This window comes from Cornus florida, unplaced genomic scaffold (assembly GCF_030987335.1).
Source record: "Cornus florida cultivar Cherokee Brave unplaced genomic scaffold, ASM3098733v1 CherokeeBrave_3.0.0_Hap2_Chr01, whole genome shotgun sequence".
In the NCBI taxonomy this organism is placed as follows: Eukaryota; Viridiplantae; Streptophyta; class Magnoliopsida; order Cornales; family Cornaceae; genus Cornus; species Cornus florida.
The window spans coordinates 1962984-1984335 of record NW_026775571.1 but is presented as its reverse complement, the minus strand read 5'-3'; the positions used below and the strand labels follow the sequence as shown (position 1 = coordinate 1984335).

The window sequence follows — 21352 nt, the reverse complement described above, 5'->3', positions numbered from 1 at the left end:
TTTTTTTTGCTTGTTTAGATCCTAGGCTTCAAAATATTCGGGGTCAAATCCTTGCTGATGATGGAGGACTCCCATCTTTGGGTAACATTTATGCACGATTACTTCAGGTTTCTGAACAATCACATGGGATGTCCACTATGAAAGAAAATTCAGCTATGATGATTCCTTCTATCTCTCCACAGTTCTCTAGAGTCAGTGATACTCTTAGTAGCAACAGAGGGTCGCTACTGCAGTCACCGTCGGGGTACTAACCATTCTGTGGAGCACTGTTGGGCTCTTCATGGGAAACCAGCATGGGCAAACCAAGTACTGTCTTCCTCTGACATTGCTGGGTCTCATCCCTCTCTTGACTACAACCACCCGCCTTCTCAGACTTCTATATTGCCATCACCTACATCTACTAGTGACAGTGTGACACTATCACGAGCTGAGTTAAGTGCCTTGGTCAACCGGACGCATCCCAACTCTACTGATATGGTTAATTTTGCGCAATTAGGTAATATTGCATGCTTGTCCGATTTACAAACTTCGGCCTCCCCTTGGGTTGTTGACTTTAGGCCGTCTACCCATCTCACAAGTGATGAATCTCTATTTTCTAATTTTTAGAAGTCTAACTCCTCATCTTTTGTTACTTTGGCTGATGGTAGAACATGTTCCATTATTGGCCAGGGAACAACTAAACTAACCCCATCCATTTCATTATCTTCTGTGCAATTAGTTCCACAATTTCCCTTTAATTTATTATCTGTAAGTAAACTGACTCAAGCACTCAATTGTTTTGTCACATTTTATCCTTTGTTTTGTGTCTTTCAAGACCTCAACACGAAGAAGATGATTGGTGGGGGCATTAACAGAAATGGCCTATACTATTTAGATTGCCAACCTTGCACTGTGGTGTTGCTCTACATTCCCAGATGTCGGTATACCAGTGGCATTATCGGTTAGGTCATCCCTCGTTGCGGTACTTGAAGTTTGCATTACCATTTCTTGAGTCGGTGTCTACTTTAAATTGTGAGTCTTGTCAGCTAAGTAACCACCATAGAGTGTCTTTCCCTCCTCGTATTGATAATCGTCGGTCTTCTTTATTTGAATTGGTGCATACGGACATTTGGGGTACTGCTCGTCACACTAGTCAATCAGGTTTTTCTTATTTTGTTACCTTTGTTGCTGACTATTCAAGGATGACTTGGTTGTTTTTAATGAAAGACCGTTCTGAACTTTTTTCCATATTTCAATTATTTTTAAAAGAAATTGAGGTCCAATTTGGTTGTGTTATAAAAACTTTACAATTTGATAATGCTATGGAATATGTCAAAGGTGATATTTCTACTTTTTGTGACTCTCGTGGTATCTTGCACCAAACTTCTTGTTCTTATACTCCCCAACAAAATGGTGTAGCTGAAAGGAAAAATAGGCATTTAATTGAAATAGCTCGGGCATTGATGATCCATATGCATCTTCCAAAGGCATTTTGGGGCGATGCTGTTTTAACTGTTTGTTATTTAATTAATCATATGCCATCTTCTGTTCTTAATTAGAAATGCCCTTATTCCTTTGTTTTTCTTACTCGACCGCTGTTTGCATTGACTCCTCGTGTTTTTGGGTGTGTGTGCTTTGCTCACATATTACACCTTGGCACTGATAAATTGTATCCTCGTACCATTAAGGGTGTCTTTATCGGGTACTCTCGAACTAAAAAGAGTTATAAATGTTGGGATCCTAAAACTCGTAGTGCTTTTGTGTGCATGGACGTTACCTTTTTTGAGGACACTCCTTATTTCTCTTCAAGTTGTTGCTTCCATTGCTTGTTGTGTCATCAAACTATGACCCACCACAGCCATGATAGATGAAATGGATGCTCTTCGTCATAATGGGGCATGGGATCTTGTTCCCTTACCTCCCGGTTCCAAACCTGTTGGTTGTAAGTGGGTATACACGATCAAATACCTCCATGATGGGTCTGTTGAGCGGTTGAAGGCTCGCCTTGTTGCAAAGGGATACACCCAAACCTATGGTATTGATTATGATGAGACTTTTTCCCCGGTTGCGAAGATTTCATCTATTCGAATCCTTATTTCCATTGCCACCAATTGTACTTGGCCGTTGTTCCAATTAGATGTGAAAAATGCCTTCTTACATGGTGACTTACATGAAGAGGTTTATATGGAGCAACCACCTGGTTTTGTCGCTCGGGGGGAGTCTCGTTATGCTGTATGTCGCCTTTAGAAGGCCCTGTACAGATTTAAGCAATCTCCAAGGGCTTGGTTTGGAAATTTCTCCGAGGCGGCACTTTCCTTCGGCCTTAACAGATGCCAGAAAGATCATTCGGTATTTCACCAGCATACTAAAACTGGCTTTATATTTCTTGTGGTATATGTAGATGATATTGTTATAACAGGTGATGATTCTGGCATCACAAAGTTGAAATTGTTCTTGCAGAATCGGTTCCACACTAAGGATTTAGGCAAACTCAAATATTTCTTGGGTATTGAGGTTATTAGATCCAAGGAAGGTATAAGCCTATCTCAAAGGAAATATGTGTTGGACTTATTCGAAGAAACAGGTATGTTAGGTAGTCGCCCTGCTAATGCTCCTATGGATCCAAATATAAAACTATTACCCAAGGAGGGTGATTTATTTGACGAGCATGGCAGATATCGACGTCCGGTTGGGAAATTAATTTATCTCACTATCACCCGACCTGACATTTCATATGCAGTTAGTGTTGTAAGTCAATTCATGAGTGCTCCTAGAGTACCAAATTGGAATGTTGCTCTTCGAATTATTCGATATCTCAAGCAAGCTCCGGGTTTCGGATTACTATATAAATCTAATGGTCATCTTAATGTGGCAGGTTTTACAGATGCTGACTAGGGAGGATCTCCCTCAAATAGGAGGTCTACTACGGGCTATTGCACATTTGTAAGAGGGAATCTAGTTACGTGGAAAAGTAAGAAACAAACGGTTGTAGCTCGGTCTAGTGCTGAAACCGAGTGCAGGGCAATGGCTCATACCACTAGTGAGTTGACATGTATACAACATTCCTGGAGGAACTTGGGCTGACGGTTAAAGCTCCTATTCCATTATTTTGTGATAACCAAGCGGCTGTCCACATTGCATCTAATCCCGTGTTCCATGAGAGGACCAAGCATATTGAAGGTGATTGCCACTTCATTCGAGAGAAAATATTGAGTGGGAACAGTTCTATTCCATTTGCGAAGTCTAAAGATCAATTAGCTGATATGTTTACAAAGGCTCTTGGTCATAATCGGTTAAAGGCGATTTATTCCAAGCTGGGATTATATGATATACATTCTCCAGCTTGAGGAGGAGTGTTAGAACATTCATATGTAAATATATATTAGTGTAGGGGTCAGATTGTAATTATATATAGGGTTTGTGGCCAATATGCAAATAGGCCTTTCTTGTATTTTATATATACCCTTTTATGTTTAGGGTTATTATGAATAAGAGAACCAGAGGGCTGTGCCTCTCTTTTCTGTACTCTCTCTCATATCCATCTGCTCTCTCTCTCTCTCTCTCTCTCTAGAATTGTATCTATTTTACAGTTACAAATAGGAGAACAGCAATAATATCATGCAGCAAAGCTTACTTGAGCAGGACGCTCGTTGGTTCTCCTTTGCAGAGCGAGCCGGAGTTGGTTAAATAGATCCCCCACAACCTCCTTCTGATTTATAAGCTCTATCAATGTAGCTCGATGACCTCGACCATGAATCAAAGCGCTATACTGCAGTTTAAATTTTAGAAGCAGATACTTATCCAGAAAAATAATAATAATTTAGAAGCAGATAAAATGAAAAAGTAGTTAGCATTGACATGTACAAGGATGCAAAATTCAAACAAGTTGGATTATTATTACATATCAATCAATGGTTTAAAGTATCTAAAGAAAGTTGTATAATACACAATATATAGTAGTATTTCACCATTACTTTAAAATAAAACCGTGCTCTCTAGTTTGGTTTTGAGTTTTTATCATTTTCTTATAGCTTATATATTTTAGCTATGCTGATTGTTGCAACAGAGTTTTCAAATACAGTTAAAATCTGGAAATCTAATAAATTGATAGTACAAAATCCCTCTCCCGCCCCTAGGTCCAACTCTCATCAAACTCGGAGCATGAAAGGGAAAATCACAATAGCCAACCTCTTTTTCCAATTCTCGACAAATCAATGCTGTTCGCCATCGAAGATGAACTTTGGATTGGCTTACATCTGTGTATATATGGTCACCAACGTACAATATCTCATCACCATGAATGTTCAGGGAATTCTCAACCATCTGAGCACTTCCCCCAGAGTACAAGCCCCCTGCAGAAGAAGGTAAGATACTGAATATAGAAATTGAATAGATCATGTTATCAACTAGATGGCAGACAAGCTACAAATACAGCAACAGAATTTACTAAAGAACATTATATTATCTACAACAAAATTATATGGCGAAAGGCATTATATGCTGGTGGTATGCTCTCAAGTTCTTTGAACAATTAAAGAAATCAAAACTGATGTAGAATGGGTTGCTGTCGATTCAGAGACCGTTTGGACCGTCAGATGGCCAAACTAGAAGGCTGACACATTTTTTGGGGAAGAGTCCATTTTGGACCCGAAAGGAAGTGAGTGGAACGGGCCAACGAGCAATACTCACAGGTAAGCTGTGGCGTATGCCCTTTTTGGGTCAAATTCCATCGTTTAAGGCCTCAAAACCCCATTTTTCTGTCTTATAGCAGGCCAATTGATTATTTCGAGATTTTTGTTCGTGGCCTAAACGGACTCGGAATGCTCTGAATTTTAATATTTAGTAGTTTTTAGTGATTAGGTTTCTCATTTTATTTTTTCGTAATTTTTTGAGAAAGTTGATTTTTAGGGTTACTTTTGTGTAACCCTTTTGAGATTAGATTTCCTTATAAGGTTTCCTAACGTTGTTAGTTTCCTTATGGTTTAGGGTTTCTTTCATTATAAATAATTGTACTGCAGAGAGCAGCATCACTCAATCACTTATTAATACAGTATCAAATTTTCTCTGCAAATTTTCTATTAACTTTGTGGATTCAACTAGGAGGACCCAAATTGCAAAGACACCATAAGCCATACCAGAACTGTTATGGCACCTAAAAAGAGAGGTTTAGCCACATAATTTTATATTTTGAGCCAACCAAATCTAACATGTTCAGCTGAGAGAGCATCAGAAGGCAAAGATTTCAAATTATTTTCGTTGGAAATGTAAACTATACTGACTTATCAAGCAGAAAGGCTAAGGCACTGATCATGAACTACCTGGACGAGCCTTGAAACATGGACGCATTAGACCTTCCCCAGTGACAACTTCATACATTGGGTGTGACATTTGGAAGAATTCTGGCTTCCTTGCAGAGACTATAACCTATCCAAGAACAACAAGACAGCATAACCATCATATACGTGATTTTGAGGCTGTCACAAGTACCTCCAATATACAGGTAATCTCAAAAACTGTCATTTCCCAAACACAATAAGAAATAAATATTTATTGGTGTAAATGGATATATATATATTTCATAAGCAGTTGGTGGTTGGGAGGCCCGCTCAAGCGAGTTCTGCAAAAGTAAGCAGCGTCAACACTCGGCCAGCCTATAAATGGATAGATATAACTGCTGAGAAAAAATAAAAAAAATTGAAGAGATAAATTAAGAATGAAACAACACAAGGATATACGTGGTTCGGCCACTACGGCCTACATCCACGGCACACAAAGCCCAAAGGGCTACATCACTTTTATTATATTCTTTGTTAGTTTTGTTTATAATGACCACCTCTATTTATAGGTGAAAGAATACAAATGAGAAAAATGAAAAATACATTGACATAGGATTCTTATAATCAATCCCATAAATCACTCATATCAATATTCTATCAAGGCTTGAATTACTCCACAATAATCAATCCAAGACAACAAGAAAGCATAACCATAATATAAGGATTGAAAAAGAATATCGATGTAGCCAACCCCGTTCATACTACATAAAGGCAATGCAGATGATGATGATGGTGGTGGTAGTGATGAAATATAAAGGTATTAAAGAGAAGACTTTTGTAATATGTTTTCTAGAACGATGAGATTTTTAACCCAACTCCTCTGTTTCAAAATTGAGCAATCATTTAGCTCATGTTATATTAATCCTCACCGAAGCTTTACATTGGTTGTCAACCTACCTAATACAACCCTCCTCCATTTTCTTGTCTTGGGACTGACTGGGTAAAGATAAGACACTAAACATAACACAGGCACAGTTTGAGCAATCATTCAGCTGATACCTCAAAAAGGTACAAAGAAATAAGAAAGAATTTAAAGTGGACTATAATATAAACATAAGAAGGGGGTATGCTAACCATGTCGAATAGATCTCGCCAGCTCATATCATTTGGAAGAAATCGATTGAAGGAATGCCGCATCATTTTGTCTGTGTAATGATAATCTGAGTTGGTAATAAGCAATAGTCTTATACCAGCCTGATGCAACAGAATCCCCAAGTAAATAAAAAATGAGTAATTATTCTTTTGGACCCTGAAAAGGACACTTCGAATAATATTAATACGTTGTAGATAAATGACAGTTAAAAGTTCTACCTCCCTTTGATCTAAAAGTGCCAGAGGTAGCTCTGGATCAGGCTCCACAAACAGTTCAGGCTTGGACATAATCTCACTCTGTACAAATACCACTCATAAAACGATGCTTGTAAAATGCAACATAAGAAAGTTTAGCATTTGTAAAACCATTTACCTTAAGCTGTCCTTCTACATGTGCCCTGAAGAGGGCCTTCCCAACAGCCTGAAAACAGTGCCAGTAGTTAAAGTTTGTACATGCCTAAAAATTTCCAAATGAAAATTCCTTAATATATATACATATATATTGCCTTGTAAAGCCCTTTATAATCAAGTGGACAAAGATCTGCTGCTATAGCTCCTTCATCCAATCTATCAACCATCTGAAAGTGAAAAATTTGGCATTAAGTAAATTCAACCTGTTACTAAAAATGCACTCTGGATATGATATATACGTAATTATCTAATATCACTGCACTAGGGGGGGAAAAATTCTAGAGGAATGGAGTGAATAAGCTATAGAAATTTTAAATTTGGTTCAGCAAAGTATACAGCATTAGACCCTACAGTCTCTGTATAGAGGTTGTAAACCAATATGATAATAGTAGAAGGCAAACAGTCTTGTAAAAATATGCTTATACCATCAGTTCACACTCAAAACCTCAAAGATGCAGGTCCAACAATATCAGACAAACACTCAATTGGGTGCAAGTTGTAAACTTAGAAGAAAGTGTCCAAGTCTTTTGCTCTGTCAAACATTCAACACACATGCATATTTGATGTGTATCGGCAAGGGCATATCAACATAGAATTTCAATCTTTTTTCATAGTGATAGATGATTTTTAGCATGCATCAGATAAGGAATTCATTCCCTTTTTCTTTGCAAAAAACACACAAAAGCCCACCAAGGGTCTAGTTCTGGTTGTATTTCCTCCTCTCATGTGGGAGGTTGAGGATTGAAGAGTATAATGTTTATGCTGTAGCTTAAAAGTAAATGCTTATAATGTTATGTAGAAAGAGTATGATGTTTATGTAGTAGCTTAAAATTAAATGCACAAATCACCTGCATATAAGCCACTGCTTCTGAAACCGAAAATAGTGTGTTGAGGAATTCCCATCGACTCTCCTTCCGCAGATCCACCAATTCTCTCCCATACATCTCACTTCCATGCAAAAAAAGTTAAAGAGGCACTACAGAAAAAATTACCCAAATTTTGCCTCACTGAACACATCAAATTAAAAAATGTTGAGTAAAACAGATTTCTCATAAACTAGATTGCTAGGGCATTCTGTCAGAGCCAAGCATCATGATATATATGCACAAGCAAAGATGTGAGCATTTGAAAACAACTTTTGGGCAAAGCAGTATATTGATTTTCATTAAGAACATCTTAAAGTTAGTTTCCAGCAGCAAGAAGGCCACACACATTGCACGTCCATCATTTGACCCATGTTTTATCACTGACACACTGGCTAATTCAGATTTCACCATAATTCACAGTATGATAAAATTCAATGTTCAACCATACCTCACAGCATGAGTAGATAGCATTCTCGTACCATGCATAGCCCTCTTCACATAACCAAATCGATCTGCCTTAACCAAATTGCCTTTCTCTTTGTCTATGACAAGGCCTCTAATAACCTATTAGAAATGAGCAAAATGCCCTAATATTTTCCAGGTTTCACAGGTCATGAACATAAAACACTTAAGTTTCTACAAGTAAAAAATTTACCAAGTCTGGGTCGAAAGCAAGTCCATCAACTGGATAACCCATGTTTCTTAGATTGTCCATGCAGTAGTCATAAGCTCGTCCTTCCCATGCCTGTAAGATTACGAATCCAAGTTATAGAATTCTAGTTATCGAACTGGTATAACAAAACAATTCTAAACCATCCCATGAAAAGAATATCGATATATAAGCATGACATAAAATAATTTTTTTCAAGCTAAAGAACCTAATACAATAATTCTACTGATATTGTTAAGTATGCAGAATGCTTAGATTCATCATCAGAGAAAGGGAGGAAGGAGTGGGGGGAGGGTTTGGTGCTATAATGTGTTTGAATAAAATCTGCTTAATTGTGAGAGAGTATATGGTTCCTAGGTTTATTGCCAGCTTCACTAATTCCTTCAAAATATTCTCATGAGAATTGGGCATATTAACTTGTTTATACACAACATGCCCAAAAAAGAATATGTTTATACATCTGGTAATACACTTCCAAAATGATACAAGATGCCAAAAACAAAAAGGAAAGAAAATCAGACGCATGCATAGCTCATAGAAAACAAATTGCAATGTAAACTGTATTCATGATATATGAAGATTTTTCATAGTAATTGTAGCCACATACAACTCAGAAGGAGAGATGTTAGAGGATTTAAATATTAAAGTTACACTCTCTCTAACATCTTTTGCATTTTGTATTTAAAAAATAATATAAAAACACGGGTTGTATCCCATCGGTATCTTCTCACCTCCCAAAGTGAAAGGCTGACCATATACTCTAAAAGCTTAAGCTGTTGGAGAGGGCGTAATTTTAATGTTTAAATCCTCAAACAAGAGACATATAGGTTGCTTCCACAGATGCAGCACTAAAATAAAGCAAGATAACGGACTATTTTTCGTCCCTTTGATATAATAATTAAGTAAAAAGACAATCTGATCTATACCTTCACATTATAATGCATCAAGGTGTAGTCCATGTCATAGCCAATGGCACTGATTGATCGGAGATTCAATGTGCGGCTACAAAATATGCCACGGGGAGAATGTCTTGAAGACAGAGGACCCTGTAAATCAATTTTAATGTTAGAAAATTGAGAAAAGTAGTTTAGCTGAAAAAGAAAAAAAAAAAGTATGACAGGGTGGCCATGCAAAAATTGGAATACGAGAGATGGAACTATTTAGATATCAACGATCTGTGGAGGATAACAGACACTTCAAGAAGTAACGGATGATTGAAACACCTGCTCTTGTTTATGCCAAAAAAAAAAACTATTGCCATAAGTTCATATTCATCACCATATATGAGGTAAATATACAAAGGTCACTTTAAATCATTTCCATGTAACTTCAATATGCTTACATTTACTTGCTAAAAAGCCAGGTGGGAAAAACAAAGTCGAAAACATGCAAGGAATTTGAGCCTTTTTGGTTGGGGGGAATTTATATATTCATTCACTAGTAAGCACAAATTTAAGGCTTCCAGAAGTGAAATGTGTGATCTCATTAAAAGATGATTGAGTTTTTTCGTCGATTCTGACAGGACAATGTTAAAGCAATTCAAAGGACATGTGCACTTGGAAAGGAATTTAAAGATGCCCTGTAAATCATGCTCCAAGAAAGAAAGAAATAAATAGTATAAATGCCGGAAAATTATTGAAAAGTAGGTGGGTGACTGCACCGGGATTCCCAAGTGTTTGAGCATGTCCTCAGCCTCTTCAGCTTCCATCCTGGCCACTTCTTCAATCGGACCCTCTAAGGTTGCCTTATCATCAATACCTATACAAGACTCCCAAGATTATTTTTATTGATATGTTATACAAGACCCCCAAGATTGAGAAAATTCTAACCACATTAGCATTTAACACTGCCCTGAAATTGAGAAATACAAGATTGCATTTCAGGTAATAATAAGAGTAACGCTACTCATGCCAACTAAGTCAAACGACCAATAACAATGTAAAACAAAAGTGACCCTATCGCATATGAATGCACTTGGACACATGAATTCTCTTTTTCCATTCTTTTCTATTTTCTCTTGTCTTATCAATTATCACTAATAGGTGTCACTCCTAATTTCTTCCTCATGTTTTTTATTAGGACCCTATCTATTCTAATCACCCCAATCACCCACCTTAAGATCCTCATTTTCACTACATGAATTCATTTTCTCTGTTTCTTTTTAAGGCGCAAACGCTCTAAACCATTCAAACTAGTTGGCCCGACAATTGTTCAATAATATTTTTCTTTTACTTTATTTGTTATTCTTCTATCACATAAAGTCCCACTAACCAGTCTCCATTTTTTCCAACTTGCTCCAATTCTACAAATTATATCACCATCCTTTTGTACTATTGACCCCAAGTATTGAAATTGGTCACTTTGACTTAATCTTTTGGCTTTAAAGCATTGTCATTATATTATCAATATCCAATTCTTTACTAAATTTGCATTCCATATGTTCAGTTTCACAATATCCAACTCTTTACTAAATTTTAATTCCAAATATTCTGTTTTAGTCCTACTTATTTTCAAATATTTTGATTCTAACACAATTATCCACCTTTCTAATTTTATTGCTAAGTTTTCCTTGATAGTGTCCAATAGTACTACTATGTCATCGGCAAACAACATGCACCACAAAATATTCCCTTGCAAACCATTTGTGATTTCATCTTAATATTATTGTGAATAAATATGGATATGGACTTAGGACAATCCCAAATTTATAGAAAAATCACTAGTCTCACCAGATGTAGTGTGAACGCTAGTTTTTGTATTTATATACTTATTGTTAACAACCATCTACTCCAAAAGCTTAAGCTATTAGAGAGGGTGTAACTTAAATATATAAATCCTTCAACATTTATATTGAATAATCTTTTATCATTTCAAGATAAATTCGTTTTCTTTATCATTCCATCAAATTACATCTCTCGACACCCTATCATGTGTTTTTTCCAAGTCTATATAAAGACCATATTTAATTCTTTTTTCTTTACTCATACACTCCTCAACTGTAAGTAAATAGCTTCCATTGGGGATCTCCCTAGTGTAAATCTAGATTGATTATTTGTTATTCTTCTATCATATAAGGTCCCTGTTGGAAATCATATCCATAAGTTAACTCAATGATTGTGGCAGATTTATTGGGTCTTCAATATAGGATAATATTTAGGAATTTTATTTTTATTTTGATTTTATTTTATTCTCTTTATTCTGATTTGATTTTATTCTCTTTCCATACTTGTAATTTTCCTCTTGTATATAATGATAGTCAGGCTCTCAAATTGAGTACGCCAATTTTACTGTTAGCATTTATGATACCACGATTTATGATATAACTTACCATAATAGCCGAGATATGATAGGCCCAAATCATGGGATGTGATTTACCATATTATCTGTGAGATATGATAGCCACAAATCATGCATTTGACTTTATTTGCGCATATGTCTAGGCATAGAATATGCAATGATTTGATTTAGTTTCATTTCTTGTAATATGAGCATGTGCTCATTTTATCTATAAATACTAAAGCTATAAATGGGTAATTCATCTCATTCAAGCCTTTACGCAATTCCCTCTTTTCTCTTCTTTTTATATATTTCTACTTGGTATCAGAGCCAACACCTTTCCACACCTTTCAACAGTCTTGCTACTTGTGCGACAACTACCTTAGGCAGTTTGTGACATCGTGTGACGTTGCCTATACATGTTTTTCTGTGTTGCTGTTTTGTGATCGAAAACAGGTATTTTTAAGTTTTACAATTTCTTTTTCACTCTTCTAGGGTTGGGTAAATTGGGATAATTGATTTCCAACACCAAGGTAAAAAAAAAAAAAAATTAGTTACAAAGAGGTTCCAAATATTAAGAAGGAGGCTGTCTGGCCATATGTAAGCGGGCAGCGCTCCTTAAAAAAGGTATGTATTTGGATTTTTCGGGAATGGTCTGAGGAGACATTGTTTATGGTCTGAGGAGACCCTTTGATTTATTAACAGAATTTGTGGTGTTTTTGGAGTTCTTTTTATTGTCGTGTGACAGATTATGGCAGATTCAGGGTCCTCGACTGTTAATTCTCTTGGCTCACGTTCTGTGGGTGGTGGTGCCATTTTTCCCACCAACTCATCAGAAAATCCAGGACTTCAAATCACCACAGTGAAGTTTGATGGTTCCAACTATTTGATTTGGGCACAGTCTGCCAAGATGTTCATTGGTGGCAAAGGCAAGATTGGCTATATTACTGGTTCTGAGAAAGAGCCAGCTGAGTCAGAGAAGGCATATCCACAGTGGTTTGCAGATAACGCTATGGTTATATCTTGGCTAGTCAATTCGATGCAACCAAACATAGCTGTTGGCTATATGTTTATGAAGAGTGCTAAGCAGATTTGGGATTCAGTTCAACGCACTTATTCTCAGAGGCAGAATAATGCACAAATTTTCCAGCTAGGGCGAGATATCACCAGGATTTCTCAGGGTGACTTGACAGTTTCAGGTTACATCGCCAAGCTTCGTGCTATTTGGGAGGAAATGTCATATTATGATTCCTTCCACTCTTGGAAGGATCCAGATGATGCAGTTTTATATGTAGGAATTGTGGAGAAGAATCGAGTGTTTCAGTTTCTTGCCGGGTTGAACGACGAGTTTGAGTATGCTCGTGTTCATTTATTGGGCTTATCTTCATTCCCTACTCTTGAGGATGCATATTCCTATGTGTTGTCAGATGAGAGCCTCCGGACTCATCAATTAGGTGTTGCTTCTGCTGATCATTCTGCTATGGCAGTTCGGATTCCCAACCTTTCAGGAACTTCACCATCCCAGTCAGTTCAGAGCACTACCACCGGTCCTCCTCTGGGACGACAACGTGGACGGTGTGACCATTGCGGAAATATTGGTCACATCAAATCTCGTTGTTATGCTCTACATGGACGTCCACCGCAACAGAAACAACAGCCTCGATCCTCTGCACATTCTGTTACAAAACCAGTCTCGTTGTCAACTCCTGACAACCCTGCCTCTACATCTTCTGCCACAGTTACCTTAACTCAAGCTGATTTGGACAAGTTCAAGCAATTCTTCAACCAAATGGAGGCATCATCTCAGCCAACCTCCACTTATGCCCACTCAGGTACTATTGCGTCTGCATATAGCGTATCTACATCTTCAACACCATGGATCATTGATTCTGGTTCTTCAGACAATATGACTGGTATGTCCTCACTCTTCCAATCTTATAGTATCTGCTCTAGCCAACGCAAGGTCCGCCTTACGGATGGCTCTCCATCTTCCATTGCTGGGAAGGGTCACATATCAGTTACTCCTTCATTAACTTTGTCAAATACATTTCATGTTCCAAAGTTGACTACAAATCTTATTTCTGTTAGTAGCGTTACCAAACAATTAAATTGTAGTGTAACGTTCTTTCCCTCTCATTGTATTTTTCAGGATCTGGTGTTGAAACGGACGATTGGCAGTGGGCGTGAAGTGGACGGTTTATACCTGTTGGATGCTCCTTTGTCACCGCCAACACATTCAACTTCATTTTCTAATATTGTTTCATCTAATAAAGCCCAGCTTATGCGTTTAGGACATATTTCTTTTGGTTATTTGAAACATTTATTTCCTTCCTTATTTTGTAACGTGGCAGTGTCAGATTTATCCTGTGAAACATGTCATATGGCTAAACATGTTCGTTCCAATTATCTCACTAGTAGTAATAAATCTGCTTTAACACCTTTTAATCTTGTTCATTCAGATGTGTGGGGTCCTTGCCCAGTTACTTCTAGTCTTGGATTTCGATATTTCGTGTTGTTCATTGATGATCATAGTAGTGTTACTTGGGTTTATCTTATGAAAACCAAAAATGAGGTATACACCATTTTTAAAAATTTTATGACAATGGTTCAAACTCAATTTGGTCGTACCATTAAAAAATTCCGATCTGACCAGGGTACAGAGTATACTTATGGGGAGGTACAACAGTTATGTACAGAATTTGGGATTGCGCATCAGCTGGCTAATGTTAAAACTCCTCAACAGAATGGTCGTTCTGAGAGAAAGAATCGCCACATCCTTGACCTAGCCAGAGCAATCTGCATTGGCATGAATGTTCTCCAGTCATTTTAGGGAGATGCAGTTCTTACCGCTGTTTACATCATTAATAGGACTCCTTCTAGGATTCTTAACTTTGCAGCCCCACTCTCAATCTTACATCCCAATTCATCTTTATTTTTGATTCCTCCACGAGTGTTCGGGTGTGTGTGCTTTGTTCAGCAGTTGGGGCAAACTTGTACAAAGCTTGACCCCAAGGTTTTGAAGTGTGTGTTTTTGGGCTATTCTCACTCTCAAAAAGGTTATAGGTGTTACCATCCTCCCAGTCGTCGGCGGTTTATATCCATGGATGTTTCTTTCTTTGAGCAAACACCATACTATAGTGGTTCAGTTGGTTCTCAGAGTGAATGGTTCCCATTGAATATAATGGATGATCACCTTCTTCCGTCTTCAACTCCTCTACCATTACCTGTTTCTTCTTCTATAATTCCTCCTCGTGATACCCCTCCAGCAGGGGGAATTGTTCCTTTTTCACAGGTTTATAATCGGAGACAACAGGTACAAGCTTCTACTCCCACAATCGACTGCCCTGTTCCTTCGGCACCAGCTCCGCCTTCTCAAGCTATTGTTTCGCTTGATGATCGCCCCATTGCTCTTCGAAAGGATAAACGTTCTTGTACTTACCCTATTTCTAATTTTGTTTCTGATTATGCTCTCTCACCCTCCTATCGGAGTTTTCTTGTTTCTGTTGCCTCGGTTCCTGTTCCTTCCAGTGTTGTAGATGCGCTAGCACAACCTCAATGGCGTGATGCTATGACAGAAGAACTACAAGCACTTGAGAAAAATCAGACTTGGGACATAGTTCCGCTTCCTATTGGACGAAAGGCTGTGGGTTGTCGTTAGGTGTTTACAGTCAAGCATAATCCAAATGGGTCAGTTGCTCGTTACAAGGCCCGATTGGTTGCCAAGGGTTATGCTCAGACTTATGGCATAGATTATCAAGAGACTTTTGCCCCTGTTACCAAGATGAATACTATTCGTGTATTCTTTTCCGTTGCTGCAATTCGATCTTGGCCTCTATTTCAGTTAGATGTCAAGAATGCCTTTCTTAATGGTGATTTGCAGGAGGAGGTGTACATGGTTCCTCCTCCGGGCTTTCGTTCTCCTGCTCATTCTAGTATGGTATGTCGTCTTCGTCGTTCTCTATATGGCCTCAAGCAGTCTCCTCGAGCTTGGTCTGATCGCTTTGGCACTGCTATGCTCAAGTTTGGTTTCCATCAAAGTGCAGCTGATCATACCTTGTTTTTACGTCATTCAGGCGGTAAGACAGTTGCTCTCATTGTGTATGTCGATGATATTATTCTTACCGGTGATGATACTACCGGAATTAATGAGGTTAAGAGCTATCTTGGCCGTCAGTTTGAGATTAAGGATCTTAGTCCCCTACGATACTTCTTGGGCATTGAGGTGGCTCGCTCCAAGACTGGCATTTTCATCTCTCAACGCAAGTATGTTCTTGACTTGCTTTCTGCTTCTAATCAGCTTGGTGCTCGTCTTGCTGATACTCCGATTGAGCAGAATCATCGGTTGGCTGATTCTGAGGGGGAGTTGTTGTCAAATATTGGTCAGTATCAACGACTTGTGGGGAAGCTCATCTATTTATCCATGACTCGACCTGACATTGCTTATGCCGTGAGTGTCGTGAGTCAATTCATGCACTCTCCTCGTGCCCCACACCTTGATGCAACTATTCGGATTCTTCGCTACTTAAAAGGGTGTCCAGGCCATGGTATTTTGTTTGCTAATCATGGTCACTTATGTGTTGAGGCTTGGACAGATGCTGATTATGCAGGATCAATTTCAGATAGGAGGTCTACTTCAGGTTATTGTACCACTATTGGTGGTAACTTGGTTACTTGGCGCAGTAAGAAGCAGGATGTTGTCTCTCGATCTAGTGCAGAGGCAGAGTATAGGGCTATGGCTCTGGGGGTAGGTGAGTTGCTTTGGCTGAAAACCTTGATGACAGACTTGTGCCTTCCAGTGTCGCTTCCATTCTCACTCTACTACGACAACAAGTCTGCCATTAGCATAGCAGCAAATCCCGTTCAGCATGACAGGACTAAGCATATAGAGGTGGACCGTCACTTCATTCGAGAGAAGATCATCTCTGGTCAAATTTGCACTCCATTTGTCACAAGCTCTCAGCAGCTTACAGACATTCTTACAAAGGGCGTCAGCAAGATTGTGTTTGAGAATGCATTATCCAAGTTAGGCGTTTCAGATATCCACGCACCAACTTGAGGGGGAGTGTTAGCATTTATGATACCACGATTTATGGTATAACTTACCATAATAGTCGAGATATGATAGACCCAAATCATGGGATGTGATTTACCATATTATCTGTGAGATATGATAGCCACAAATCATGTATTTGACTTTATTTACGCATATGTCTAGGCATAGAATATGCAATGATTTGATTTAGTTTCATTTCTTGTAATATGAGCATGTGCTCATTTTATCTATAAATACTAGAGCTGTGAATGGGTAATTCATCTCATTCAAGCCTTTACGCAATTCTCTCTTTTCTCTTCTTTTTATATATTTCTACTTTTACCAAGTTACTTTTTGGTATCAGAGCCTCAAACCTACGTCTCCCCCCTCTCTCTCTCTTTCACCGCCTCTTTTAATCTCTTTCTCTATCTCGTCACAGCCCCTTCCCTATTTCTTTTTTTCCTTTTATTCACAGACCCTCTCTCTTTTTTAGGCCGTTGTTGCGACAGTCCTAGGGAGAGCCAATCTCCTCTAGGTTCGACCCCTGTAGGTGTATTCCCTTAGTCTTTTTCATGCACTAAGGGTCAGAAGACGTGTTTGTAATTTTTTGGGGCTGCCGGGATATTCGGCAGCATTTTCAGATCAAACCGCCGTGTCTCCGGCTTCTTGGTTTGATCAAAATCAGGTTTATTCCTCCTTTATTTGAAATTATTGGTAATCTGTTGAATTGTTCTATTTAATATTATGGCTGAATCAAGTAATAATAAAGAAACTCTCTTTTCGGCGCAACACACACCGGCTCAACGAGTTACTAGTGTGCTGTTGAATAGTCGTAATTTTGCATCCTAGGCTCGTTCCCTCCGCCTCTATGTTGGTGGAAAAGGCAAATCAGGGTGGATTTTGGGTACTAAAAAGATGCCAGATATTAAAGATCCTAAATATGCTTAGTGGGATATGAACAATTGCACCATTTTAGGATGGATGTTTAATTCTATGGAGGAACACATTTATAATATATTCATATTTTATGACTCTGTTAATGACTTGTGAACTGCTTTGAATCAAATGTATGCTCATTCTAGGAATGATACTCGTATTTTTGAATTATACCAAGATATTGCTAAGGCCTCGCAGGAAGGCTTGAATTTGTCTGCAGCTGATTATTTTGGGTATTTGAGATCTCGCTGGGAGGAACTAGCTCAATATGAGCCTCTCAGTGAATTTCCTTCCGAGGCAGCCTCTCTTCTTGTCAAACGTCTTGATCGTCAGCATACCTATTAGTTTTTTATGGGATTACGCCCAGAATTTGAACCACTAAAGTCTCAGATCTTGAATGCATCACCAATGCCATCCCTGTTGGAAGCCTTTGCTACTGTTGATGGTAAAGCACGCAGGCACCGTTTAATTCAGCCCTCACTTGTTCCTCTACCAGTGTCTGAGCCTGCTGGGAGTATGGCTTTTGCACCCAACTTTGGATCACGAGCTTCTGGAGGTCAGATTGTTTGTCACCATTATGGAGGGGTTGGACATGTTAAGGCTCGTTGCTTCAAACTTCATCTTAAACTGAAGCAAAAATTTTCTAGGAACCGTTTATCTGGAACTGGTTCTTCTTGTACTGCGGCTGTTGCAGAAACTCCTGTTACTACTGGTGGATCTACTGTATTTCCAGGACTGAACCAGCTTCAGTCTCAGATTGGGCAGATCCAGGACCAGCTTGGCTCCCTTGCTTCTAGAGTTGGAGCTCCTTCAGCTGCTCCCACTGCCACTATTACTACAGGTACTCCTACTGCATTTCATGTTAAGGCCAAGCAGCCCACTTGGGTTCTGGATTCTGGGACTAATGATCACATAACTGGTGAGTTATTAGTTTTTTCTTCTAATGTCATACCTGTTACCCAATCTGTGTATCTTGCAGATGGCTCTACATCTTACATTCACAGTAAGGGTGATGTTTGTCTATCTCCTGATATTACTCTTTTATCTGTCCTTCATGTAACTAAACTTGCCTTTAACCTTTTATCTGTTAGCCGGCTTGCAAAAAACCTCCAATGTGCAGTTATATTCTTACTAGATCACTGTTTGTTGCAGGACCTTTGTTCGAAGAGGATTTTTTGCAGGGGTTATAAGCATGATGGGCTTTACTACTTTGGGGAATCACCAGGAATGAGTCTTCAAGCTTCTGTCCTAACTACTTCTAGTGTTTATGATGTTTCTTTTCGCACCTTTAGTCTGTGGCATGCACGTTTGGGGCATGTAAACTTTCAGTATCTATGTCCATTGTTTCCTTCGTTAAATAAAGCATGTAAGGACCATAAGTTTCAATGTGAAGTTTGTGAGCTTTCTAAACATACTAGAACTAGCTATATTTCTCATATGAGTCGTGCTTCTAGTATGTTTGATCTTATTCATTCTGATGTCTGGGGCCATTCCCCATACTGCTTACTGTTTTCTCTGGACATCGATATTATGTGACATTTATTAATGATTATTCTCGTTGTACTTGGGTTTATTTATTGAAAAAGAAATCTGATGTGTTTATTTTATTTACCCAGTTTCTTCAAATGATCAAAACCCAGTACAACACTGTTGTCCGTAATATTCGTTCTGATAATGGACAAGAATATGTTTCGAATAAGTTCCGGACTGAACTTAATAAAAAGGGGATTTTACATTAACTCACTTGCCCCTACTCTCCTGAGCAAAATGGCGTGGCTGAACGCAAAAACCGTCATCTTACGTCTGTGGTTCGATGTCTTCTGAGTGGTATGCATGTGCCTAAATTCTATTGGCACATGGCTGTTCTTACAGCTGCTTTTCTGATTAATTGTACTCCCAGTCGAGTTTTGGGTGGTAAGGCCCCACTTCAGATTCTCCAGCCTGATTATACATTGTTTCACCTTCTGCCTCGTGTTTTCAGCTGTACTTGTTTTGTTCATAAACGTAGTCCTTCTCGTCATAAACTTGATGATAAATCTATTAGGTATATTTTCTTGGGGTATTCTGCTATGTCAAAGGGCTATCGTTGTTATGATCCTGTAACCAAACATATGTATCATTCTCTTGATGTGACATTTCATGAAACTGTTCCTTTTTATAGTACTAATTCTGTGGTATAGGATTCTCTCTCTTTTGATCTGGAGAAGGAGATTTCTCCTATTGCCCGTCCTGTTCCTCTTTTTGAAAATCACACTGTCCTGGAATCTCCTTCTCCATCGATGCAGGGTTCCCCTCCACTATTGCAGGTTTACTCTCGTCGCCATCACACTCAACCTCCCCTGCCAGAATCATCTTCAGAATCAGGTCCAGGTAATTCTCCTTCTCTTATGGCTCCTACCATTCCTAAGCATACCTCCCGTTATCCTACCCGTGATCGTCACCCTCCTAATTGGTATAGTTTTTCTAGTAGCACTAACCACCCTATTTCCCAGTATGTCTCCTATGATGGTCTTTCAGGTGCATATAAATCATTCCTGGGCAAGATTGGGACCGTTTCTATTCCTCGATCCGTGTCAGAGGCCCTCCAGGATCCCAATTGGGTGTCTACCATGACAATAGAAATGGATGCTTTACAACATAATAATACATGGGAACTTGTTGCTTTACCTGCTGGGGAGAAAACGGTTGGCTGCAAATGGGTCTTTAATGTGAAGTACTTAGCCGATGGTTCTATTGATCGGTATAAGACTCGGTTAGTGGCAAAAGGCGTTACTCAGATTCCGGGCAAAGACTTTAGTGCTACCTTTGCTCCTGTGGCAAAGTTGACGTCTGTGCGACTGCTTATCTCCTTGTCTGCTGCCCATTCTTGACCTCTGCATCAGTTAGATGTCAAGAATGCATTTCTTAATGGAGACTTACTTGAGACTATATATATGGATCCACCTCCTGGATTTCGGGCTGAGGGGGAGTATGCTGGGAAAGTTTGTAGGCTGCGGAAGTCTCTTTATGGTCTAAAGCAATCTCCTAGAGCTTGGTTTAGTCGTTTCAGCGATGTTGTTTTATCTATGGGCTTTGTGCGCTGCCACTCAGACCATACTTGTTTTATTCGACGTCGCTCTGATGGTTGTTGCATTATGTTATTGGTATATGTGGATGATATCATTATCACAGGTGATGATGCCTCAAGGATTGCTCAGGCGAAACTTCATCTTAAAAAGTCCTTTGATATGAAGGACTTAGGTCCTCTTCGATATTTTCTTGGAATTGAGATTGCTAGATCCCGTCGTGGAATTTCTTTATCTCAAAGGAAATATGTTTTGGATCTTCTTCAAGATACTGGCATGCTTGGGTGTCGACCCGCTTCCACTCCTATGGACCCCAATCTCAAACTCTCTGTTGAGTCAGGGGAATTACTTTCAGATCCATCCGTGTATCAACGTTTAGTAGGTCGTCTTATCTACTTGATTAACACAAGGCCCGATTTGACATTTGCTGTTAGTGTGGTTAGTCAATTCATGCATGCCCCTCGCTCAACTCATATGGATGCAGTCTACTATATTTTGAGGTATCTTAAGTCGTGCCCTAGTCTTGGTCTGTTCTATGCCGCAGGAAATCAGTCTGGACTCTCATACTTTACTGATGCAGACTATGCTGGATGTAAGACAGATAGACATTCTACCTCTGGCTTCCGTACTTTCTATGGTAATCATCTCATATCATGGAAGAGTAAGAAGCAAGCTGTTGTCTCTAGATC

At 38.9% G+C, this 21352-nt stretch overlaps 1 protein-coding gene across 2 annotated transcripts in view; it reads right to left on the bottom strand.

Annotated features, from left to right (window-relative positions):
* The window catches only part of LOC132279188 (uncharacterized), a 67605-nt gene that overhangs the window by 44206 nt on the left and 2047 nt on the right, over positions 1-21352 (bottom strand). For both annotated transcript variants that reach the window (XM_059781211.1, XM_059781148.1), the window contains exons 2-13: positions 10015-10112; positions 9281-9400; positions 8340-8429; positions 8133-8248; positions 7667-7766; positions 6914-6985; positions 6781-6828; positions 6627-6704; positions 6390-6509; positions 5298-5403; positions 4168-4331; positions 3614-3748 (exon numbers count right to left, since the gene is read on the bottom strand). In XM_059781211.1, coding sequence (XP_059637194.1) covers positions 3614-3748; positions 4168-4331; positions 5298-5403; positions 6390-6509; positions 6627-6704; positions 6781-6828; positions 6914-6985; positions 7667-7766; positions 8133-8248; positions 8340-8429; positions 9281-9400; positions 10015-10112 — 1247 coding nt within the window. The remainder of the gene's footprint in view (positions 1-3613; positions 3749-4167; positions 4332-5297; positions 5404-6389; positions 6510-6626; positions 6705-6780; positions 6829-6913; positions 6986-7666; positions 7767-8132; positions 8249-8339; positions 8430-9280; positions 9401-10014; positions 10113-21352) is intronic.